Source organism: Mauremys mutica, chromosome 9 (genome assembly GCF_020497125.1).
Source record: "Mauremys mutica isolate MM-2020 ecotype Southern chromosome 9, ASM2049712v1, whole genome shotgun sequence".
In the NCBI taxonomy this organism is placed as follows: domain Eukaryota; kingdom Metazoa; phylum Chordata; order Testudines; family Geoemydidae; genus Mauremys; species Mauremys mutica.
In genome coordinates this window covers 104755246-104781003 of record NC_059080.1, presented here as the reverse complement: position 1 = coordinate 104781003, position 25758 = coordinate 104755246, and the positions used below count along the sequence as shown (strand labels likewise).

Here is a 25758-nt window from a genome sequence, read left to right as displayed (position 1 = left end):
CTAATGGCATTTTCGGCTGTATAAGTAGGGACATTGCCAGCAGATCGAGGGATGTGATCATTCCCCTCTATTCAACATTGGTGAGGCCTCATCTGGAGTACTGTGTCCAGTTTTGGGCCCCACACTACAAAAAGAATGTGGAAAAATTGGAAAGAGTCCAGCAGAGGGCAACAAAAATGATTAGGGGGCTGGAGCACATGACTTATGAGGAGAGGCTGAGGGAACTGGGATTGTTTAGTCTGCAGAAGAGAAGAATGAGGGGGGATTTGATAGCTGCTTTCAACTACCTGAAAGGGGGTTCCAAAGAGGATGGATCTAGACTGTTCTCAGTGGTACCTGATGACAGAACAAGGAGTAATGGTCTCAAGTTGCAGTGGGGGAGGTTTAGGTTGGATATTAGGAAAAGCTTTCTTGGTTCGGGGACAAAAGCCCTTACAAATCCTGCACTTCTCTAACTGATATATTTCCCCCAGACACTTTAAACAAACATCATGAGGGTCACCCGTTGGTATGGACTTGTTACAGGACTTGCAGGGCTTGCATCCCTGGGACTTAGGCATGTAAGTCCCCAAAAGGAGAATGCAGTCAGGGTGGAGGGTAAACTCCTGAGCCCAACATCTAACTAACTAGAACTACAGTCTAAAGACGGTTACTCACCGTTGTAACTGTTGTTCTTCGAGATGTGTTGCTCATATCCATTCCAGTTAGGTGTGCACGCACCGCGTGCACGTTCGTTGGAAGACTTTTACCCTAGCAACACTCAGTGGGTCGGCTGGGCGCCCCCTGGAGTGGCGCCACCATGGCCCCGGATATATACCCCAGCCGACCCACCCATCCCTCAGTTCCTTCTTACCGCCCATGTCGGTCGTTGGAACAGTGGAGTGCGGCTTAGCTGAGCTCCACTTCCCTAGCATTCTCACAGTTTCTCGTTTCGTATTGTGTATATAGTTGTAGATATATTTGGATTTTTAGATAAGTGTAGTTAGTTGTTAGTAGTTTAGTCGGGTTCGGGGCTTAGCCCCCTCCCCGCACCGGAACCGGAGCACATGCCCGGCTCCCCGGGTTTCAAGCCATGCTTGGTTTGCCACAGGCCGATGCCCACAGGGGATCCGCACGACTCCTGTCTGAAGTGCCTCGGCGAGTCGCACTTAACAGCTAAGTGCCCAATTTGCAAATCGTTTAAGCCACGCACTAAAAAGGAGCGGGACATCAGGCTTAAACAGCTCCTTATGGAGGCGGCTCTCACCCCTCCATCCTCAGCACTGAGTGCGGCTCAATTGGACTCAAGAAGCTCCTACTCGGCATCGGGCCACACCAGTACGCCTAAGCCCTCTCGGCACCAGACGTCGCCGGCTCCAAAGCCAGGCCCGAGGCGCTTGCTCTCACCGAGAGCAAAGAAGACTAAGACCCCTGCCGCTCCGGCACCGCCCAATGCGCGGCACGAGGGCACGGCTCAGCTGCACCGCCTGGCGCCCGCTCCCGCCGCGGCACCTGCTAAGCCGGCGCCGTCGACTCCGGTCTGGCAAGGGCCGTCGAGTCTGGCACCCGTGATCTCCCCGGCACCCGCCGTGGTTGAGCTCATCAGACCCTCCACGCCGGAGGTATGCTCAGTGGCGAAGGACCTGATTGCGCTGACAGACCTGGCACTGCCACCACCCCTGGCACTGCTGGTGAGGGCGATCCAGTCAATCAGAAAGCCGGCCCTGATTCGCCCAGCTTCTATCAGCGCCCCTGACCAGCACTGCTCACGATCGCGGTCCCGCAGATGATCCAGGTCCTGGCACCGCTCTCGCTTTTCGCGCCGCTCGCAGTCCCGGCACCGCTCCACCGCACGGTACTGGTCAGACTCCCGGCACCGCTCTACATCCCAGTCACTGGTCTACTATTCTCAGCACCGCTCAAGGTCCCGGCACCGCTCCCGGCACCGTTCACCTAGGAGCCGCTCACGGCGACGCTATTCCAGATCCCGGTCGACCTCCCGGCACCGAGCCGGTCACAGGTCCCGGTCTCGATCTCGGCACCAGGATGCTCCACGGCACCGGTCCCCCGTGCGCAGGGGCACCAGATCTGTCGGGACATCCGCCCAGGGCTTCTTTGCTCCTCCATGGCCATCCAGACATCCGTTGGTGTCGTCCCACGCGGACAGCTATTATTCACAGGACCGCGATGCGGATGTGCCCGAGGGCCTGTTTCAAGAAGCCCATCCCCAAGCGCAGGGTGCTCAGCAGTGGCCCTTCTGGACACTGTGGGCGTATCACCAGGCCCAGGGTGCTCCTTTAGTTCCTTCACAGTGTGCCCTTGTTGCTGTAGTAAGAGGAGGAGCACCGAGCCCCAGAGGCCACAGTTAGTCGCCCTCCACCAGTGGGCACAGATGACCAGTTGGCTCAACCGTCTGCCTCACCGACGCCGCTTGAGCAGGAACCACCACAAGACCAGGAGGTGGTACAGGACCCCCTTGTTCCCGGCGTCTCGTCTTCCTCCTTGCCAGATGAGGCAGTGGCAGGCACATCATCCTCGAGCCTGCCTCCGATAGACTTCAAGGCTCACCAGGACCTCCTCAGGAGGGTCGCCCTGAATATAAATCTCCAGGTGGAGGAGGTCCCGGAGGTCGAGGATCCTGTAGTCAGCATACTTTCAGCTGATGCGCCCACTAGGGTGGCTCTACCTTTTATTAAAACTGTACAAGCCAATGCAGACACCTTGTGGCAGTCGCCTGCCTCCATTCCGCCAACAGCGAAGGGGGTCGAGCGTAAGTACATGATACCATCCCGGGGGTACGAGTACCTATATATACATCCTCCTCCTTCCTCCCTGGTGGTCCAGTCCGTTAATGAAAGGGAGTGCCATGGACAGCAAGCCCCGGCTCCAAAATCCAAGGAAGCCAGGAGGATGGACCTTCTGGGCTGGAAGGTATATTCGGCGGGTGCCTTGCAACTTCGGGTAGCGAATCAGCAAGCTCTGCTGAGTTGCTACAACTATAACACCTGGGTGGAGATGAGCAAGTTCCGGGAGTTGCTTCCCCAAGACTCCCGCCAGGAATTCGCGGCCTTCATGGAGGAAGGGAAAAAGGTGGCCAGAACCTCCCTGCAGGCCTCCGCAGCCAGAACCTTAGCGTCCGGTATCACCATGAGGCGCATTTCCTGGCTGCAGGTTTCCAACCTTCCTCCGGAACTCCAGTACACCATCCAGGACTTACCCTTTGATGGTAAAGGCTTGTTCTCGGAGAAAACTGACCCTAGACTCCAGAGCTTAAAAGACAACAGGGTCATCATGCGAAATCTGGGCATGCATACCCTCGTGACCCAGCGTCTCACCTTCCGCCCCCAGCCCTTCCGTCCTTACTCTGTGCCTAGGCAGAGACAGGATTTTGGCAGGCGCCGAGGGCGCGGTGGACGCAGACGATACTCAGGTCCACAAACGGGTCAAAGCTGCGGCCCCTCCAAGTCGCCAGCGGGTCCAAAGTCGTCCTATTGAAGGTGCGCATACTACTTCCCGTTCAGGATCCTTTCCCTCCCTTCTCCAACTACCTCTCCTACTTTTTCCCTGCGTGGTCCCACCTGACTTCGGACATCTGGGTCCTGCGCACCGTGAAGCAAGGATACCACCTCCAATGTGCTTCAACCCTGCCTTACCACCCTCCCTCCCAGTCCCTCTTCAGGGACCCCTCTCACGAGCAATTCCTCTTACAAAAGGTCCAGACGCTTCTCACCATCGGAGCGATAGAGGAGGTGCCAAAGGAGGAATGGGGCAAAGGGTTTTACTCCCGTTACTTCCTGATCCCCAAGTCAAAAGGGGGTCTCAGGCCTATCCTAGACCTATGGGGCCTCAACAAATTCCTGATAAAGTTGAAGTTCCGGATGGTCTCCCTGGGTACCATTATCCCGTCCTTGTATCCCGGAGACTGGTATGCTGCCCTCGACATGAAGGACGCTTACTTCCACATAGCCATTTTTCCTCTGCACAGGAGATACCTCCGCTTTGTAGCCAATCATCGGCATTTCCAATTTGCGGTCCTTCCCTTCGGCCTCTCCACAGCCCCTTGTGTGTTCACAAAATGTATGGCAGTGGTCGCCGCCCACCTCCGTCGTCAAGGGCTTCACGTGTACCCATACCTGGACGACTGGCTCATCAGGGGAGCCTCCGAGGAGCAAGTCAGACTACATGCACGCGTGGCAAAGGGCCTGTTTACACGTCTCGGCCTACTGCTCAACGTGGACAAATCCACCCTGGTCCCCACTCAGAGGCTGGACTTTATAGGAGCTACCTTGGACTCCACTCTAGCCAGGGCCTGTCTGCCTCAGCCAAGATTCCTGGCGATGGCCGCGATCATCCGCAGTCTGCAGGCCTTTCCCACGACCTCGGTCCGCACTTGCCTCGGTCTCCTAGGCCACATGGCGGCATGTACGTATGTCACCAAATTAGCCAGGCTCCGCCTCCGCCCACTTCAGATATGGCTCAATTCGGTGTACCGCCCGGGCAGGGACTTGATGGACACTTTAGTCACCATCCCACCGAGTACACTGCGCTCCCTCGACTGGTGGCTGAACCCCTCCATGGTGTGTGCGGGGTTGCCGTTCCACCCACCGCAGCCCACCCTGTCTCTGACGACAGATGCGTCATCCCTCGGCTGGGGAGCCCACCTTGGTCGCCTTTGCACCTAAGGGCTGTGGTCCTCAGAGGAGCTGTCCCTCCATATAAATGTCCGAGAGCTCAGAGCGGTTCGCCTGGCATGCCATGCATTCCTCAAGCTTCTGTACGGCCGTTGTGTCTCCGTGTTTACGGACAACACAACGGCCATGTATTACATAAACAAGCAGGGAGGGACCCGATCTTCCCCTCTTTGCCACGAAGCCATCAAACTATGGGAGTTTTGCATAGCCCATGCAATAGACCTAGTGGCGCCCTTTCTCCCGGGCATTCGGAACACTCTGGTGGATCGACTGAGCAGATCCTTCCTGTGTCACGAGTGGTCCATAAGACCAGACGTTATCCATTCAATCTTCCGCAAGTGGGGCTTTCCCCAGGTAGACCTATTCGCATCTCGCGCGAACAGGAAGTGCCAAGTGTTCTGCTCGTTCCAGGGTCATTCACCAGGTTCGATCTCGGACGCATTCCTCATCCCGTGGAAGCACCAGCTGCTTTATGCCTTCCCTCCGTTTCCGCTGGTGCACAAGGTCCTGTTAAAACTCCGGCAGGACAGAGCTCATCTTATACTGATTGCTCCAGCGTGGCCCAGGCAGCCCTGGTACATCACGCTGCTCAGCCTCTCTGTAGCCACACCGATCACCCTCCCACTCTGCCCGGACCTTATAACCCAGGAGCACGGCAGTCTCCATCACCCGGACCTTCCAGTCCTCCACCTCACGGCGTGGCTCCTGCGTGGCTAGACACCTCGGAGTTGCGCTGTTCCGCCCCTGTGCAGCATGTTCTGCTCAGTAGTAGGAAACCTTCCACTCAGTCCACGTGGCCAAATGGAAACGTTTCTCAGCCTGGTGTGCGTCACAGACTCTTACTCCCTCGGAGGCCCCCATTCCAGTCATTCTGGACTACCTCTGGCACCTTAAACAGCAGGGCCTTGCCATATCTTCCGAGGGTTCACTTGGCTGCCATATCTGCTTTCCATCCCGGAGAGGCTGGTCACTCTCTATGTTCTCTCACCCGGTGGTCGCTAGGTTTCGAAAGGGGCTGGAACGCCTCTACCCTCAAGTTCGTCGTCCTGCCCCCACCTGGGACCTCAGTCTGGTATTAAACAAGCTTATGGGTCCCCCCTTTGAGCCGCTGGCAACCTGCTCTCTGCTATACCTATCATGTAAGACAGTTTTTCTGGTGGCCATTACTTCGGCCAGGAGGGTCTCCGAGATTTGAGCACTCACTGTAGACCCCCCTTACACTGTCTTTCATAAGGACAAAGTTCAGTTGCGGCCACATCCCGCTTTTCTCCCTAAGGTGGTTTCGGTCTTCCATACTAATCAGGACATCTTCCTCCCAGTTTTCTTCCCTAAACCTCATTCTTCCCCACGGGAGCAGCGATTACACTCCCTAGATGTCCGCAGGGCGCTTGCATTTTATATTGACCGCACAAGGCCCTTCCATAAATCCCCCCAGCTTTTTGTGGCAGTGGCGGACCGTATGAAAGGCCTCCCCGTCTCCGCACAGAGGATCTCCTCTTGGCTAACAGCGTGCATACGCACATGCTATGACTTGGCCCATGTCCCAGCGGGCCACCTCACTGCCCATTCTACCAGGGCTCAGGCTTTCTCAGCCACCTTCCTGGCACACGTACCAATCCAGGAGATATGCTGTGCAGCAACCTGGTCATTGGTCCACACGTTTGCTTCGCACTATGCTCTAGTCCAGCAATCTAGAGATGATGTGGCCTTTGGCTCGGCGGTTTTGCACTCCGCCACATCTCACTCCAACCCCACCGCCTAGGTAAGGCTTGGGAATCACTTAACTGGAATGGATATGAGCAATCACTCGAAGAAGAAAAGACAGTTACTCACCGTTGTAACTGTTGTTCTTCGAGATGTGTTGCTCATATCCATTCCAAACCCACCCTCCTTCCCCACTGTCGGAGTCGCCGGCAAGAAGGAACTGAGGGGTGGGTGGGTCGGCTGGGGTATATATCCGGGGCCATGGTGGCGCCACTCCAGGGGGCGCCCAGCCAACCCACTGAGTGTTGCTAGGGTAAAAGTCTTCTGACGAACATGCACGCGGCGCGCGCACATCTAACTGGAATGGATATGAGCAATCACTCGAAGAAGAACTATCGAATACAAACAGTCCCAATCAAAACTAGGGAAATGTGGAGACTTTGCAAAGCATGAGGCCACAGTTCCAATGACCGTCACTGGGCGTCATTGGGGGATTTAAGATTCTGGGCTCCGTAGATTGCCCACGGGTCCCAGTGTGGCCAATTGGGTGGCATAACAACGGGCAGTTGCATCCATGGTTGTGCCTGCCAGCTTTACCCTTGCATAGGTGGTTGTTGGTGAGAGGATCCTGGTTTCGGGGAGCAATGACAAGGGGTATAAAGAGCTGAATCATCCGCTTCATAGTCATCACTAGAAAATGGAGGTGCACAGCCACTAGAAGTGCCTATTCAGCTCGGTCTTGGTTTGACTGGGGTACCGTCGGTGCCGAAGAGAGAGGTTCACGGTGTGAAGGAGTTTGCTAGGTCCACCTGTCTGGTAAAGGGTAGCTGTACCGGGAAGCTCAGTGTTGTGGATGGCAGTGTAATATGCTCTGACAGTGCCGCGGTCTTGTTAGGCTTATATAGGCAGCAGGTGGCGCCATTACACTAGCCGTTCTTCAGCACCATCAGAGCGGAGCTAGGGAGCTTAGCTTTGGCTCGTGCACCTGAGGGAGAGCCTAGCCGCATCGGTGTCTTGGCTCCTCGGGACATCTCGGTACTGGATATTCCCGGTGCCTCTCGGTCCAAGGTTCTCAGTGCCACCAGTACCGAGGCAGATTTCTTGCAAGAGATCACTTCTTTTTAGGGGGATCTCTCTGTGGCAATGACTGCGACCAACGTTTGGTCATCTTCTTAGGTGCAGGGTCCTTAGACACGGTTTGTTGAGCCCCTGTCTGCAGCTGGTGCTGGGAACTGTTGGCCAGGAGGAGTCCTGGACTCTGGGTCGAAGGCTGGCCTGAGAGATATCTCCATCATTAATAATTTTAGTTGGAGGTCCCAGGCTTTCAGTGTTCCGGCAGATAACTTCTGTGGTATATGGGTTTCCCCAAGATAGTGGATGCATAGAGCGTGACCATCCAATACAGGAATTGATAGCTTGCAAGTCAGGCAACGTTTAAAGCTGGGGGAACCAGACATGCCTGAGGAGGTTCAGGTATATAGAGAATGGTCTTAGTTCAGTCACCGTTGGCAGAGACCCGCTGGTGGCAAAATAAAGTTTTGAACGTTTTTTAAGTGGGTAAATAAGGATGGGAAAATGGAAAAAAACGACAAAATAAAGATGGGAATATAAGCAATTTATGAAATAGACGGGGGTGCTGCTGTAGCTCCAATTCAAGCCAAAGGCGGTAGAGAAGGAACTGAGGGACAGTTGGCTGCACATGCTAAGTAGCCACTCAGAGCAGCGCGAGATGGCTGCCGCACATGCTCAGCCAACCAGGGCACTGCTACTACAAATCTCCGATTACAAGTGCAGGGCACCAAGACACCTAAAGTGGAGCACCCACAGGGACACTCCTCGAAGGCAGCGGCTAAAATTTTGTCATGGTTATTTTTAGTAAAAGTCACGGACTGGTCAAGGGCAATAAACAAAAATTCGCAGAAGCTGTGACCTGTCAGTGACTTTTGCTGCTGCAGCTCCATGGTTTTCCCCACCATCATTACGGCTGAGAACTGTGGGGTTCCCCCTCTGCCCAGGGCAGCTGGAAGATGCAGCACCCCCTCCCCTCCACCCACGGCGGCTGGGAGCTGCAGGATGACCATATTTCCCAAAGAGAAAATGGGACACCTGAGTGACTCACCCGAGGTGTCCCCCTCTCCCCATGTGAGGCTGTCACCTGTTGCTGAAACCCCGAGGAGGGTCCCCTCAGGAGTCTGTCACCTGTCCCTGGAACTTTGCAGGGGGCTCCCTGTCACTTGTCGCTGCCATCACCTGTCATAGGAAACCTGCCAGGCCCCACTGGCTGTCAGCTCCAGAGTCCAGAAGCAGAGAATGTCATGGAGGTCTCTGGAAGTCACGGATTTCGTGACTTCCATGACCTCCGTGACAAACATAGGCTTACTTACCACCTTATCATCTTCTAGATGTTTGCAAACTGATTGCTTAATTATTTGCTCCATTATCTTTCCGGGTACAGAAGTTAAGCTGACTGGTCTGTAATTCCCCGGGTTGTCCTTATTTCCCGTTTTAGAGATTGGCACTATATTTGCCCTTTGCCAAAATGGGAGCTGCGGGGGCAGCACTGGCAGGTGGAGGCAGTGTGCAGAGCTGCCCAGCCACACCTCTGCCTAGCAGCTGAACAAGGGGGATGTTGCTGTTTCCAAGGAGTCCCCCAGGTAAGCGCTGCCCAGAACCCACCTCACCCTGTCTGGTGCCCCAACTCCTTGCGCCCTCCCACAAGCAAACTCTGCTGCTGCGGGGGGGGGGGGGGGGGGGGGGGGAAGGGAAGGGCTGAGACTCCCCCAGCAGCAGCCATTGCACCTGGCACAGGGGCTGCCTGAGTTGCCCCCGAGCCAGGTGCACTGGCCACTGCCGAAGTCATGGAGGTCCCGGAAAGTCACAGAATCTGTGACCTTCCATGACAAACTCGCAGCCTTATTTATTACCAGTACCATCAATGATACAAACAGTAACCAGTTTGCTGGTTACTTTTGATCCTTCTGCTGAGTTTGCAATAGCCAATATGTCATATAAATTTTTTCTTCAGTTTTTAACAACACAGCAAAAGAAGAAAAATCATTTTGATGAACATTGCCAGAGAGACAGTCCTTGAGACTACATCTTATTTATCTACAAAACATGGTGGTATTTCGGCGGCGGCGCCTCTGGATGACGCTGCTTGTCAGCGGCATTTCAGCGGCGACGCTTATTGACGTTGCCGCTTGTCGTCGGCATTTCGGCGGATGCTCATCTGCCGCCACAGTCCTCCGTGGCTTGTTGGGGACCACTGTTCTAATACTTACTCTTCTGACTCTTTCACACTTCAAATACACACAAAACACACTATGAAAATATAAGCAATACCTTAGAGACAAAATACTAGCTTAATAAAATAAAATGTAAAGAGGAGTGCCAAGTCACCACACTGCATTGACAGAAACAATGGCTTAGTTCTCAATTTTACTCTTTTGCTTCCTAATTCAGAAAAGACTGACACTGTACTAAAGAGTAGCACTGACAACAGTGACAGACTGAGGCTGGAACACTGGCATGGGCTCTGTCTCTGCATGGGTCATCTGAATCTATCCAGCTGAGCACAGTACACTACTGGTAACAATTAACTATAATATTGGCTAGTGGTGAAGATGCAGCAAGGATAGGAAACAGACTTGATGGGAGAAGTGATTAGCTGCCAACACATCTTACCCAGGAAAAATGGGGGAGCAGTGTTGGCCCACATCCATATCTCTCTGCAGCAACAACTCCATTTGCCTAATTCAGGATGTAGTATGCATGGCAAATGAAAAGCATGAGAACCTGCACTCCATTTAAGATGCTTCCATTTCAGCCTTAGCCAAGTGTGTGGCTTATATTTAGTCTTGGTGGAATATAAGAACTTAGCTAGCCAGTGAGGGAAATAAGCCAATAGCAATCACAGGCATCTAGAAAAAAGCCCAAAAGCCTCAGCACCAGAACTCTCCACCAGTAGCTTGCAAGGTCTCCCTTCAGTGGTAGTCTGAACTCAAGCTCCGAATTCATACTTCTGTGGAAAGATAGTGACATTCCTGTTGGGATTCTTAAAAGGAAGTGTATTAAAATAAAGGAAATTAGAGTCCGTAGAACATGTTCCTTCCACCCTTAAAAAAAATACACAAATTAAAGACCACATAAGTAGAATGGCAAGCCAGGCCATTCTACTTTCCAGATTCTTTATTGTACATACAATTATTTTTTCTACTGAACCTCTGCTCCTGTCAGAAAAACCATTACATCATTAGACTACTGCAAGGACTGGATAGTTATCTACTTATTCAAAACATTACAGTATTTATATATCTGATTTCTCCACTGAGTAGAAAAAAGTTTACTCTGATTAACTGATCAGCTCTAATCCTAGTAGTATATGAGTAATTTAATATTTAATTATTGTTTCTATTGGGAGCAGAGACTGAGTAGAAGACAAAGTTGCAGACAATAAGAAATTCAGAAAGTAGCTCAGCTTAGTCTCCTGTTTTGCCTGCTATCTCATCTGCTTTGAGCAGGGGGTTGGACTAGATGACCTCCTGAGGTCCCTTACATCCCTCATATTCTATGATCTCATCTCATCTTTTTCTTAGAATAATGTCACCTATCTAGTCCTTAGTATTTCATAGTAACTTAACTGATTTATAGTGACTTTTGAAAGTCACATGTTATTTGAAGCCCAGAAATATTATTCAATTATAGGTATTTTACCATTTTTCTGTTTTTGTCAGAATTAGAAGTTCCCACTTATCTTCAATGGTGTAATTCTTCCATTAGACTGCAGTATCACCTAATATGTTGAGGACTTTTTAGAAGTTATTGTCAGAGAATTTAATTCTACATGTAACTTGCACTGAAGCAATTGATTATGCAAACTCTGTAGGGTAACTCCCACATCCAACAATCTTCAAACAATTCTTACACGCTGCATATGATTTTAAACACACTGATCATTTTGTGATACTAAATTTTATTTCCAATGAATTTATTTCCATGATAAACATCCTCAATAGTATCTTTGAAATATTTCAGCCTCCTTTGCTGCTTTAGGATATAAAGCCTAACTAACCTATAAGCCAGAGAACACAAATTAAGTTACAATGGTAACCCCAGAGAAGCTGACACTTTGGAACAGGGATTTCTGGAAACAGTAATGTTCTGATCCGACAAACACTTATGCACATCCTTAACCTTAACCTTGAATCGTCTAAAGGATACCTCAGAAAGGGCACTCTCATAGACTTACAGAATAACAGATTTTTAAAAGAAAGGTGTTCGTACATTTACAACTTTAAGCACAAACTGCAGTACTTCCTTTACACTGTATATGGATTAATAATTTATTCACTTTATAATTCATGGAACAAACCAGACTGCAACAATGGGAAAATGTTATTTAAAAGAACAGCTATAAAAATAAATTAAAAATGGCAGAAAAAAAAAAGAGTAAAAACCTGCGATGTAGAGGATGGGATGACAGTGGTCTCAGCAGGGACTGGCAGGACAGGGATCACAGGGAGAATGGGAGAAGAGGGAGGAACAGCTTCTGTTGGCTAAAAATCATCAATAAAAAAAGTCAAGAAAGTGATACAAAGTAGAAAAACACAAACAAGACAAATTGAGGAAATGTGTAACAATCATATTTAAATGGATTTAGATGTTAAAAACATTTAACAATAAAAGTTTAAGTACGCTTAAGTACATAAAGATGTTATCTTACAATACATAGTGCATTCCACTATACAGTACCTACAAACACAGGGCTCCAAACTGAGAAGTGATGAGTGCTCACATCTATTGTCAACAAGTCACTAACTTCCCAGGATCAGGAAGGGCCTGATCCAAAGCCCACTGGAAGGAATGGAAAGACTTCAACTGACTTCAGTTGGCATTAGATCCAGACCACGATACATCATACGTTATCTACAGCATAAAGGGTAACTGAAGGGAAACTGGCAAAATGAACAACTAATGTAGTTTCTGGGTACTTCAGAAAGAAAAATAGTAAGGTCTGGAATACATGTTCTGCACTGATTTAATGAAACGGTAGAAAAATTGATTTAGTTAAATTGGTGCAACTCCCTAGTGTGGATTCAGTTCTACCACTATAAAGTAGGGATGTCAAGCGATTAAAAAATTTAATCGTGATTAATCATGTGATAACAAATTAATCTTGATTAATTGTGCTGTTAAACAATAATAGAATACCATTTATTTAAAATTTTGGATGTTTTCTACATTTTCTAATATATTGATTTCAATTATAACAGAATACAAAGTGTACAGTCTCACTTTATATTTATTTTTATTACAATTATTTACACTGTAAAAAACAAAAGAAACAGTATGTTTCAATTCACCTAATACAAGTACTGTAGTGTAATCTCTAACATGAAAGTTGAACTTCCAAATGTAGAATTATGTACAAGAAAATAACTGCATTCAAAAATAAAACAATGTAAAACTTTAGAGCCTTCAAGTCCACTCAGTCCTACTTCAGCCAATCACTCAGACAAACAAGTTTGGTTACAATTTGCAAGAGATAATGCTGCCCACTTGTTGTTTACAATGTCACCAGAAAGTGAGAAGGGGCGTTCGCATGACACTGTTGTAGCCAGTGTTGCAAGATATTTACGTGCCAGATGCACTAAAGATTCATATGTCCCTTCATGCTTCAACCACCATTCCAGAGGACATGCATCCATGCTGATGATGAGTTCTGCTCGATAACAATCCAAAGCAGAGCAGACCAATGCATGTACATTTTCATCATCTGAGTCAGATGCCACCAGCAGAAGGCTGATTCTCTTTTTTGATGGTTCGGGTTCTGTAGTTTCCATATTGGAGTGTTGCTCTTGTAAGACTTTTACAAGCATGCTCCACACCACATCCCTCTCAGATTTTGGATGGCACTTCAGATTCCTAAACCTTGGGTCGAGTGCTGTAGCTATTTTTAGAAATCTCACATTGCTACCTTCTTTGTGTTTTGTCAAATCTGCTGTGAAAGTGTTCTTAAAACCAACATGTGCTGGGTCATAATCCGAGACTGCTATAACATGAACTATATGGCAGAATGCGGTTAAACAGAACAGGAGACATACAATTCCCCCACACACACCCCAGGAATTCAGACACAAAATTAATTAACACATTTTATTTTAATGAGTATCATCAGCATGGAAGCATGTCTTCTGAAACGGAGGCCGAAGCACGAAAGGACATACGAATGTTTAGCACATCTGGCATGTAAATACCTTGCAACGCTAACTACAAAAGTGCCATGTGAACACCTGTTCTCACTTTCAGATGACATTGTAAATAAGTAGTAGCATCTCCCATAAATGTAAACAAACTTGTTTGTCTTAACGATTGGCTGAACAAGAAGTAGGACTGAGTGGACCTGTAGGCTCAAAAGTTTTACATTGTTTTGTTTTTGAGTGCAGTTATGTAACCAAAAAAAATCTACATCTGTAAATTACACTTTCGCAATAAAGAGATTACACTATAGTACTTGTATGAGGTGAATTGAAAAATACTATTTCTTTTATTTTATAGTGCGAATATTTGTAATAAAAATCATATAAAGTGAGCACTGTACACTTTGTATTCTGTGTTTATATATAGAAATATATAGAAATCAATATATTTGAAAATGCAGAAAAATATCCAGATATATATAATAAATTTCAGTTGGTATTCTACTGCTTAACAGTGCGACTGTGATTAATTTTTTGAGTTAATCGCATGAGTTAACAGTGATTAATCAACAGCCCTAGTATAAATGTGTCTGTAACAAAAGAAAATATTCAGGTATAAACACCTTTATATTGACAGAACTCTTGGTGGTTTACTCAGATTTAATTATATCAGTTTAGGAATTGATTTAATTAAATCAAAGGAATAACATTTGTAGATAAGTGCTAAGACAATTTAGGAACCCCATTCTGTGCTAAAATTTAATGGAGTTAAATAATTTTTAAAGGCACATAATTTAAAATACTGTTCCACCACCAAGCAGTAAATAATATGAATTACAGGCAACATCCATTAACATCTGCATAATAGCAGAACAAAATTAAAACTTAGTGTATATCAAAACTTGATATTCCAACTAAATTTAAGATAACATGATTGTAAGCGCAGCAATACAACAAACAGCAAAAATTTTAAACCATTTAAAAGAAGGATCAAATAGAATGAGAATATTTTAAAATTATGCATGATATATTTTAAATACATTTCTGCACATTTATACTGTAAGAAAGGCATTTCAGTAACACTTCAAATATTAAACTTTTAATATTAGAAAACAATGGTTTAACATTTTAAAGGATTACTAATAAATTGTTCTCTCAAAGGTATCAGAATATCCTTACAGCTTTAAATATACAGCCTCACAATTTTCTAAATATTACATTTTTAACTGTAGAAAGGAGATGGCTCAAGAAAGTTGATCGTACACAGATGTATCCAAAAGTAACAAAAGACAAATACATGTACAATATACCAGAACTCCAGTTATCAGCAGGTCTTAGAGAGACATATGTTACCTTAGATAATGTTGATCTAGTTAACTAGCTTGAGAAGTTAAATATACTGTAGCCTCATGTATACAAATCTCTGGTCAACTCTTCAACCAACCTCACTTGCATGTCATGTGACTCATTTTGGAATGCAACGAAGACAACCCTTTTTAACCCCAATTTGAGCTATTTGTATTATACAGTAAGAGCTACACTAAAAGAACATTAAGGTTGCAAAATAAATCCTCAAAAGTTAGGAAATTACATAATTAAAACTGTCTCATTAAGTTTAATAGTTTTTTGTTTATGATTTCCTAGGTTGTTAAAAATGCAAACTGAAAATTAAAATGTGATCCTGTGGCACTGGATTAACATCCAAATGGTTCATCAGCAGGGTTAGAGCTTTTAGATCTCTGCCACTTGGGCTAAAGGAGTAAACAAGTGGTTCTCAACCATTCCAGACTACTGTATCCCTTTCAGGAGTCTGATTTGTCTTGCATACACCATATTTCACCTCACTTAAAAACTACTTGCTTACAAAATCAGACATAAAAATACAAGTGTCACAGCACACTATTACTGACAAATTGCTTATTTCTCATTTTTAACATACAAGTATAAAATAAATCCATTGGAATACAAATACACCTCTACCCCGATATAACGCGACCCAATATAATACGAATTTGGCTATAACACAGTAAAGCAGTGCTCGGGGGGCGGGGGGGGAGGGCTGCGTACTCCGGCAGATCAAAGCAAGTTCGATATAACGCAGTTTCACCTATAATGCTGTAAGATTTTTTGGCTCCTGAGGACAGCGTTATATCAGGGTAGAGGTGTATTCTATTTACATTATAAAGTGATACTCAGGCCTGTTTTTCACCTGTGGCCTTTGTCTGAAACCTGAGTTCCAGCGCCCGGGGCTGAAGCATGTAACTTGGCTTTGTGCGGCCCTGGGCAACTGCCATGCTTGCCAGTCCCTAATGCCAACCCTGCACTTGTGACCATCCTAAACCTATCCTGCAACCTCCAGGTTCAGAAACTCTTATCTCGATTAGTTGAATACCCCCTGGAAGACCTCTGCGTACCTCCAGGGGTATGCGTACCCCTGGCTGAGAACCACTGGACTAAACGATAACAGCAGTAGATTGTCATTCCCATGAGGATCAGTCAATTTGTTTGTCCTTTGTCCCATCGGCTCCTAGGCTTCCCTTCTCCAACATCTCCCTAACTCTCTGACACTGGCCCCAAGTGTCCTTTCCCGGGCTCCTACTCTCCACCTTCAGTCTTGTTGCCCAGTCATTCCCAGCTTCTCATTCTGTCTTCCCAATACCCCACTCCCACCCACTGGCTCAGCTCCAGCACACCACCCCCCTGGATTCTTAGCCCAGTTTCCGTTCCAGGCCCTGTCTCTCTTTCAGCTTCTCTCTCTTCCCTCCTGCCCACCTTCTACAGCTAGTCTCAGTGTTTCCCCCCGCCTCCCCCCCGCTCCTCATCCAATCTGTGTTCCCACTGGAGTTACAGGCTTACTCCAGCCAGCTTCCAGCTGTTGCTGACTCCTGCCAGTCCACCCCTACTTGAGCTCCTCATCCTAGTCTCCTTGACCAACAAGTCCCAGTTCTCCCTCTGGCCCCTTGTCCTATGTAAGACAAACACCCATTACTGGATCCTAATCATACTCTCCTGCATCACCAGGATCTTTGTCTCCGTCTCCACCGCCAATCCACCTCATGTGTTCCCCCCCTTCATTTCCTTCCTGGCTCCCTGACCCAGTCTGCCCCAATCTACCACCCTCCTACTCCCAGGTTCTCTATACTCCTACAATCTACCAGCTCTCAGTCCCAGTCTTCTTCCCCCCAGCCCTCAAAGCCCTTTGGTCCAGCGTATTCCCCAGAATAACAGGAATAAGATGCCTGGGCACTAGGAGGGCAATGAGAGCATAGGAGACAGTCTCCCTGCTTCCAGTTTCTGTGCCTGAGCCAATAGTGGCCCACAGCAGTTAGGAACAGCAAATTCCATGGAAAGTCCTACTTAGTCCCTAGAGCCCTGAACTGGAGTATGCTCAGTGCAGACAGAATCTTCAGAGGCTTTAGATTCTAGTGAGCACATGTGAACTGAGATTTTTCAAAGACTTATAAATTGGTCAAATTTTCACAGAGACAGCAAAGAGCACTTTCCTTGCACCAGGATGACCTTTCCTCCTCCTCCAAAACATGGAGGATCAGTTTACAACTAATTTGTTAATATGGGCAAAACAATATATTTTTCCCTAATCTTGTTCTTGGAAATAGTTGAACCATTTTTGCTGAAGTGCTCCAAAACACTGACCCTGAGGCATATACCTGGGATCATCTCTTAGCTGGAGAATGAAGCGTTCAGCTAGGAAACACCAACTGGTACTGAATGCTGGACCACATCTCCTCAGCACCGCTGGCTACCACAGACATATCAAATCTGTCCTGCACTCCCTACATTGGCTTCCCATGGAACAGTGAATCAAGTTTGAGGTCCCAGTCCTTATCTTCAAAGTGCTCAGTGGCTTTGGCCTAGGAACAAAAGCACCAGAATGAAGATTGGAGTTGATCACTTCCCTCCTCTGGTACAATGAACTTTCTACAGTTAGGTTAAAGCTCATCTATGTAGGAGACATAGCTTTCTAAGGGGCTCTAAAAGGAGCTCCCCCCAGGAACGAAGATCACCCAGGAATGAAGGCCCACCACAAACTTCACCAACTGCCACTCTAAGTGCAAGTGAATTTTTTTGACCTTGTCCTCTCTAACACACATACAGGAATGTGGGCATGTGTGGGTGTGGTGTAGTGTAAAAAAGATCCTAAACAAAATACTGCACTGCGCACACAATCTGAAGTATGCAAGGAATGGGATTCTGCCTTGCCATAAGTCCTCTTGCTACTCAGGGGGAAATCCACTGAGGAAAAAAAAACAGTGACTTGTCATTAGCAGCAATCCAATTCCTTTCACCAGTACTGAACCCACACAAATTTCTAAAACCAGAAGTTTATGGTTATTTTCAAATTATCTTCAAATATGCAAATTATCCCACTGATTTGCATAAAGTGTGATAAAGCTAAGCAAACCTTAGCAACTATGCAAACTGCTGCCTAATAAGACTCAGTCTTATTTATTTAAAAAACAAAACTGCAACTCAGTCTTCTATGTACAGCTAGAGCAATATAAAAGTGTTGAGACTTCGTAACAGTGGTTGTAGCAGTGTGCTGAAACCATCCTCACCAACACCCGCTACTGTTACAAAATGTTTCCAGGATCAACTGATGTGAGGCCACAATGTGGTAGAAAGGTCTCTGAGATACATACAGTACCTATCAACAAATCCTATTAGCTAGATAGAGATATCAGGCTTTGGAGAAGAGCACATATCAATTCGTGTCTTTTTGTAAAGAAATGCTAAATACTAAACTATCAGTTTCACATGAAGGACACAGTTTTCATAGTTGTCAGTTCATACTAACCAATACTGAAACTGAAATGATAAATAACTTGAACTACATTCACAAAGATTGTGTGGGAATTTATATTTTTTTTAAAAGACAACAAAAGTTTAAATGAATTGGTGGAACAGGCATGCAAGACATAGTAGGCCTAAAATACTTTGTATAAACTTGCGTTGTTTCCCCACAAATTCTCCTATTGTGGCTTTTGATATACCATTGTGTGAAATATAAATATTTTTAACTAGTGGCATTATGCTAGTATAGAGGCTTAAAAATTTATAGAATCCCTGGTAAACTTAAAAGAAAAAAAATCACATTTTTAGAATATAAGAATTTTGCAAATACAACATTGATTTTGAAAACTTATGCGTCTCCCCTTAAAAAATTCTTCATTTAAAAATAGTTTATATGAATTTTCTCTTTTAATTAAGGCATTTAAACCGTGCTTTAAATGGATGCAACACAACCTTACCTACAGCATCAGTAGGGGATTTATATAATATTTTGAATTACATTTGCAGATTATATATTATAATTTGGTACAATTTCTATATAATATACATTGTTTTATACAGAAATATATATTACCACATTTTATACTACTAGTGTACTTCATCTAAGTGTAAATTTTTTTTGCTAACTTAGAAATTTGCATTAAAGGGAGTTTTGTTCGATAATGATGTTATGCATGTTGAAACATTAAGATAAACAACCTAATTATTTTCAGGTAAATGCATAGGGATTTTGCATTGGAATAGGCCTATCTAATTTTTGTAACCAAAACTGAACCATTTAAAAACTAAAGTACAACATGTGATTTGCTTTATAAATAGGTTATTAAAAACAGAAGTAATCAATACGTTAACTGGTGAGGCCAGTGCAATAAGTGCTCCGGAGTTTTCCATTAAAGGCCAAGAATTTAGCCAAACAAGAACACCCTCCTTTCCCCATCCCCAACAAAACAGAACAAAGTAGCAGTTGAACTGAAAACTACAAAAAGTACTGTGTGCACATCCCAAAAAATTGAATTAAAACAGGGCATATTACAGCACTGCTACAGTACAAGTGTGGAATGAACTCCACTGTAAAAGGAATTCAGCTTCTCTCCACCTTCAAACAAAATGCTTTGTGGAAAGCAAAGTGCAAATTTGTCCCTTATGGGACAAATAATGATCAGCAAAATTCCATAACAGCATGACATCTAAAACTTGGATATATGCCTTCTTCAGTGTCTCAAAATGGAATTCAAATTAAACATGCAGTAAATGGAAATTTGTAGGCAATATTAAGACTACAGAAAACAAGTATATTAACTTTTTCTACAGTTCATACAGAATGCCCACTATACACTGTGTAACTTCATTTCTTTTCTGAAGGCATAAAATAATTTGCTAAGGAAAAAACACCACTCTTTGTATCTAAAAACATCTGCTACTTTAAAATACATACCTTTTCTAAGGAACTGTTAGGCCACGATCCATCAGCCCACCAGCCACTATTAGCTTTCACTTTGGCTGTCCTTTTTGTAGGACTCTTTTTTACACTATCACATAGGTTTGTGAACTTGCCACTGTGTTTTGAGGACACAGGCAATGTTGCTGAATTAAAAGACTTATGAACACCCAGTGCCTGCTGCTGATGCTGGAAAGGATGCTGTGGCCGTGTAAGATGGACACTCTGAGGCATTTCCATCCTTGGGTTCCTTGTAAAATCAGCAAGCCTGATGATTCCCATTTCACAGCCATCTGGAGCATTACATTTGTGGCCATGACAGTAAGTGGTCATCAGACAGGTAATCCACGCAAACCTTTTCGGAAAATTAATATTGTATTTTTAAAAAAGGATGTATGCTTATTCTAGAAAGGTTTCAAAATACTATTTTCATTTTGTGAGTTATCCGATAGGAAAACAAAGAGCAAAATGCTATTTTAACCAGTACTACGCATGTGTGCACACTCGCTTGCTCTATTTAAAGAGCATCATTAAGCTCTAAACAAACGATCCCTTTGGAAGGCATAAATAATCAATGATGTGCATGGATTACTGAGTAGATGACAAAGGTCTTCTGACATTTCCATAGGTCTATATAAAGCAGAAGCTTATCATTTTGAGACAAATGTATCCCTCCCCTAAACTTCTTTACATTGTATCCCAAAAATCTCTCCAAAATTTGCTTCCCTTTAATTTACTTTGTTAAATGTTTGAAATCTGGTCAGTTTAAAGAAAACTGAGTTACTGATAGTATCTGGCCTGAATTCACCACACCAATTTTAAAAATTTTACAATAAAATTTTTTAAGTGTCTGTCCCCCTGCTATTGTGGCATGAAAATTCCATGCAAATAATAGGAGGAATGTACTATACAAGGGAAACAGTCAAATTAACTCTATAAAGTGCTGGCAAATGAACATAAACTGAAATAAAACAAAAATAATGTTTCATTTTCTCTCATCTCAATTTTAGTAATCCTAGGAGTTATTTTTAAAAAAAATATTTTCACACAAGTGTGATTTTAAAGTTGGCAGTGTCCCTTTAAACCATCAGCCAATAAAAACATCTGCTTATGGAACACAAGCAAAGTATATGCTCATACATTTAGGATTATTTTTTCTATATTGTGATAATATGGAGAGACATTACAGTTTATCAAGTCAAAACATTAAAAAGGTGTGGTTGTATTTCATGTCATTAGGCATTTAACTAAAAGGATTGTGAATATTTAGGCACTTTTAACCACAGAAGAATTTTATGAACTGTGCATAAACTGCTTGAGATTCAGTGTGAAATAGTCTCCACAGTTATCTAATGGTTTGGATATTAAGATCCAGACAGGAACTGACAGCTAGTCCTTTATCATAGAGCTGCCATGTCTAATCTTCTACTGAAAATGTAAGTAATCAAGAGCTGCACAAAGTATCACTGATGCAATGCTGAATCACAGAGTCAGAAAAGGAATACTTCCATCTAAAATTCGACAATTAAACAAGCTCATGCCCTTTTAAAAAAAAAAAAAAAAGAACTGTGTAGGGGCCCAACCCTGCAACCACTTACTGCAGAGTATGGCTCTTACAAATGTGAATAGTCTCATTGACTTCAGTGTATATGAATTGACAGGTCAATATAGCAACAAAGCAATAGCACAAAACAGAGCCACTATCCACTGAAGATCTTTACAGTATTTTGTTCTTTTAAATTACCATCAATTTAGTATTTAATCAGGCAGTTCATTTTAAAAAGTATCTGGTAGTAAAAAAAATCTTTAGACTGCCTTTTTTTGTAATTAACTTCTATTTTTTAAAAATGAAAGCTAATATCGTAATGAGACTCCACAAAAAGAGTCATGTTCTTGGTTCTCCCTTGTTGGCTTTGTAGTAGATGTCAAAGATTAAGCCCAAATATTGCTACTATCAATTAATTTGAATAAAACCAAAAACTATGTTTTTTCCCCAATCAATTTTAAATAAAATATTTGTTAAATGGAAAAAACTTAAAATGATAGCCATTATGAATCATAGCAGTCTTTTCCTAATGTAAGAAGGGTTTGAGGTAGCTGATGTTTTATTGTTCATATTCATTGTATGCTTTATTAATCTAAGCACTGACCTTGCACTACCATGTCTTTTCTTTGAACTATCCAGCAGAGTGCCGTAAGATGTTAGCTCAGTGGTTCTCAAACTTTTGTACTGGTGATCTCTTTCACATAGCAAGCCTCTGAGTGTCCCGTTTCCCCCACCCTTTATAAATTAAAAACACAAGAAATAGGCACCAGTCTTTATTAGAAAAACCTGACAAATACACTAGTGATTCTATAATCAGTGCTATCTTTGTCCACCTACTTCCCCTTCACCCTATTGCTGTCTGTTGAAACCCAATTGGTACATCTAGATTGAAAGGTCTTCAGGGCAGCGAGTAGGACTGTGTTATCTTGCATTTATACAAAGCCTAGCACAAAGGGGCCCTGATCTCAGCTAGGAGCCTTTAGGCACTGCCAAAGCACACAATCAACTCAGGCACATTCCTATGCTTATATTACATCTGTACATAGCACAGAAATAGTCCCTCCTATGCCTGTTTTTCTTCATGTACATGTAGCTGTAAAGGGACAGCTTAAATATTGTATAGAATCATAGAATCTCAAGGTTGGAAGGGACCTCAGGAGGTCATCTAGTCCAAGCCCCTGCTCAAAGCAGGACCAAACCCAACTAAATCATCCCAGCCAGGGCTTTCTCAAGCCTGACCTTAAAAACCTCTAAGGAAGGAGATTCCACCACCTCCCTAGGTAACCCATTCCAGTTCTTCACCACCCTACTAGTGAAAAAGTTTTTCCTAATGTCCAACCTAAACCTCCACCTCTGCAACTTGAGACCATTACTCCTTGTTCTGTCATCTTCTACCACTGAGAACAGTCTAGATCCATCCTCTTTGGAACCCCCTTTCAGGTAGCTGAAAGCAGCTATCAAATCCCCCCTCATTCTTCTCTTCTGCAGGCTAAACAATCTCAGTTCCCTCAGCCTCTCCTCGTAAGTCATGTGCTCCAGCCCCCTAATCATTTTTGTTGCCCTCCGCTGGACTCTCTCCAATGTATCCACATCCTTCTTGTAGTGTGGGGCCCAAAATTGGACACAGTACTCCAAATGAGGCCTCACCAGTGCTGAATAGAGGGGAATGATCACATCCCTCGATCTGCTGGAAATGCCCCTACTTATACAACCCAAAATGCCATTAGCCTTCTTGGCAACAAGGGCACACTGTTGACTCATATTCAGCTTTTCATCCACCGTAACCCCTAGGTCCTTTTCTGCAGAACTGCTGCCCAGCCATTCGGTCCCTAGTCTGTAGCAGTGCATGGGATTCTTCCGTCCTAAGTGCAGACTCTGCACTTGTCCTTGTTGAACCTCATCATATTTCTTTTGGCCCAATCCTCTAATTTGTCTAGGTCCCTCTGTATCCTAGCCCTACCCTCCAGCGTATCAACCACTCCTCCCAGTTTAGTGTCATCTGCAAACTTGCTACGGGTGCAGTCCACACCATCCTCCAGATCATTAATGAAGATATTGAATAAAACCGGCCCCAGCACCGACCCTTGGGGCACTCCACTTGATACCGGCTGCCAACTAGACATGGAACCATTGATCACTACCCGTATCTGTCTGGAAATATTGTATCTACTATTGTTACAAGTAACACCTACGACTACCAGAACTGAGATTTGAGAAAATGTTTTTCCAGTTTGTTCTATCCATTTTACAGCATTTTTATATTGTTATTTTCACTGTTTCTCCTGTGTGGTCAGCTAGACAAATCTATTTAGGTATTTCATACGCCAACAGAGAAAAATGAAAATATTTTAAAAACTAATAAATAATTTAAAAACTTAAAATCACAAAGTTGGCAGGTGTAGTACCTTAAACTCCTTTTAACTCACTTTTAAAGTAATGGAAACTGACAAAATTTCCAGCTTTAATGTATCTGTTTAGGTTATTAAATGTATAAGAACACAGAAACTGCCATACTGGATCAGACCCAAGATCCACCAAGTCCAATGTCCTATCTCCGACAGTGTCCAATAGAGAGATGTGTGCTATAATCTACTTTCCAGATTAGGTCTCATCCTGGTCCCTAATGTTAGAGATTTACTTTCACCTTGAAGCATGAGGTTTTAATACGCCTTCCAAAATTTTTGTTTTAATTAACTTTAACAACTCTGGGTATGCTGGCTATTCATATACATGTCCAATCCCTTTTTCAATCCTACTAAATTCTTGGCCTTGACCTCCTGTAGCAAGTTCCACAATCTAATAACGCATTTTGTATAAAAGTACCTCTTTGTATTGGTTGTGAACTTCCAACCTTTTAATTGCATTGAATGCCCCCTTGTTCTTATGTCATAAGATAGGTAGAAGTTCTCAAGTCTATATTCTCAATGCTATTCATTATTTTATATACTTTTATCATGTCCCTTCCTATTTATCACCTTTCTAATGTAAACAATCCCAATCTTTTTATTCTCTCTACATGAGAGTTTTTCATTCCCTTAAATATCTTCTTGTCTTTCTCTGAATTCTCCAAGTTCTGTAATATGTATATCTAAATCTATATTCTTAAGAATAGACAAGATGGAACACACTGCTTTAGGAATTTTAACTTTTGCAATTCTCAACTATTTTAAAAAATAGTTGTCTATTCTAATAACGCTAACATTTAAACAGTGCCTATAAAAACCTGTGTTTTGCTCTCTGATAATGAACAGCATCAGAAATGTATACAGTTCCACTGTACTCGATTTGCAGTGAACTTGTATTTTTCAAACTATATTCAGTTAGCAAAGAAAGAGCCCCCATAAGCTGAAGCTTTCATTAACTTCCAAAAAGGAAAAGCTCCAACGAGGATGCATGTGCTGATACCCAAAATGTGGCAGGAAACCCTATGAAAAGCTCTAAAGTGTTTTAATTTAATCTTCTGGGCTACCTAATTAGTTTATACACACAGGATTTGTGTATTTCACTTCAAGGATTCATTTTTTTACACAAGGTGAAATGGTTCTTTTGAAATGGGTGAAATCTCTGAAATGCACTTATGTGGATCAATAAAGATTAAAAGAAGGAAAAAGGATTGTGTATCTGGAGAACTAAATACTTAATAGAAATACTAAACCTAACCAAATATTTAAATGAAAACACTTATTGAATCAATGTTTGTCCTAAAAGATGAGGTAATACAGAATTGTAGGACTGGAAGAGACCTTGAGAGGTCATCTAGTCCAGTCCCCTGCACTCATGGCAGGACTAAGTATTATCTAGACCATTCCTGACAGATGTTTGTCTTAAAAATCTCCAATGATGGAGATTCCACAACCTCCCTAGGCAATTTATTCCAGTGCTTAACCACCTTGACAGTTAGGAAGTTTTTCCTAATGTCCAACCTAAACCTCCCTTGCTGCAATTTAAGCTCATTGCTTCTTCTCCTATCCAGAGAGAAAAACAATTTTTCTCCCTCCTCCTTCTAATAATCCTTTACGTACTTGAAAACGGTTATATACCCGCTCAGTTTTCTCCTTTCCAAACTAAACAAACCCAATTTTTTTCAATCTTTCCCCAAAGATCATGTTTTCTATATCTTTAATCATTTTTGTCACTCTTCTCTGGACTTTCTCCAATTTGTCCACATCCTTCCTGAAATGTGGTGCCCAGAATTGGACACAATACTCCAGCTGAGGCCTAATCAGCGCAGAGTAGAGCAGAAGAATTACTTCTCGTGTCTTGCTTACAACACTCCTGCTAATACACCTCAGAATGATGGTTGCTTTTCTTGCAACAGCGTTGCACTGTTGACTCATATTTAGCTTGTGGTCCACTATGACCACCAGATCCCTTTCCTTAGTACTCCTT

General features: G+C 44.1%; 1 protein-coding gene across 15 annotated transcripts in view; it reads right to left on the bottom strand.

The window, feature by feature from the left end:
* DLG1 (discs large MAGUK scaffold protein 1) overlaps window positions 1-25758 on the bottom strand; it is a 740792-nt gene that overhangs the window by 579575 nt on the left and 135459 nt on the right. For 7 of the 15 annotated variants that reach the window (XM_045030010.1, XM_045030012.1, XM_045030020.1 and 4 more), the window contains exon 5: window positions 11831-11929. The exons of the other annotated variants lie outside the window; for them this stretch is intronic. In XM_045030010.1, coding sequence (XP_044885945.1) covers window positions 11831-11929 — 99 coding nt within the window. The remainder of the gene's footprint in view (window positions 1-11830; window positions 11930-25758) is intronic. 15 annotated transcript variants of the gene reach the window in all.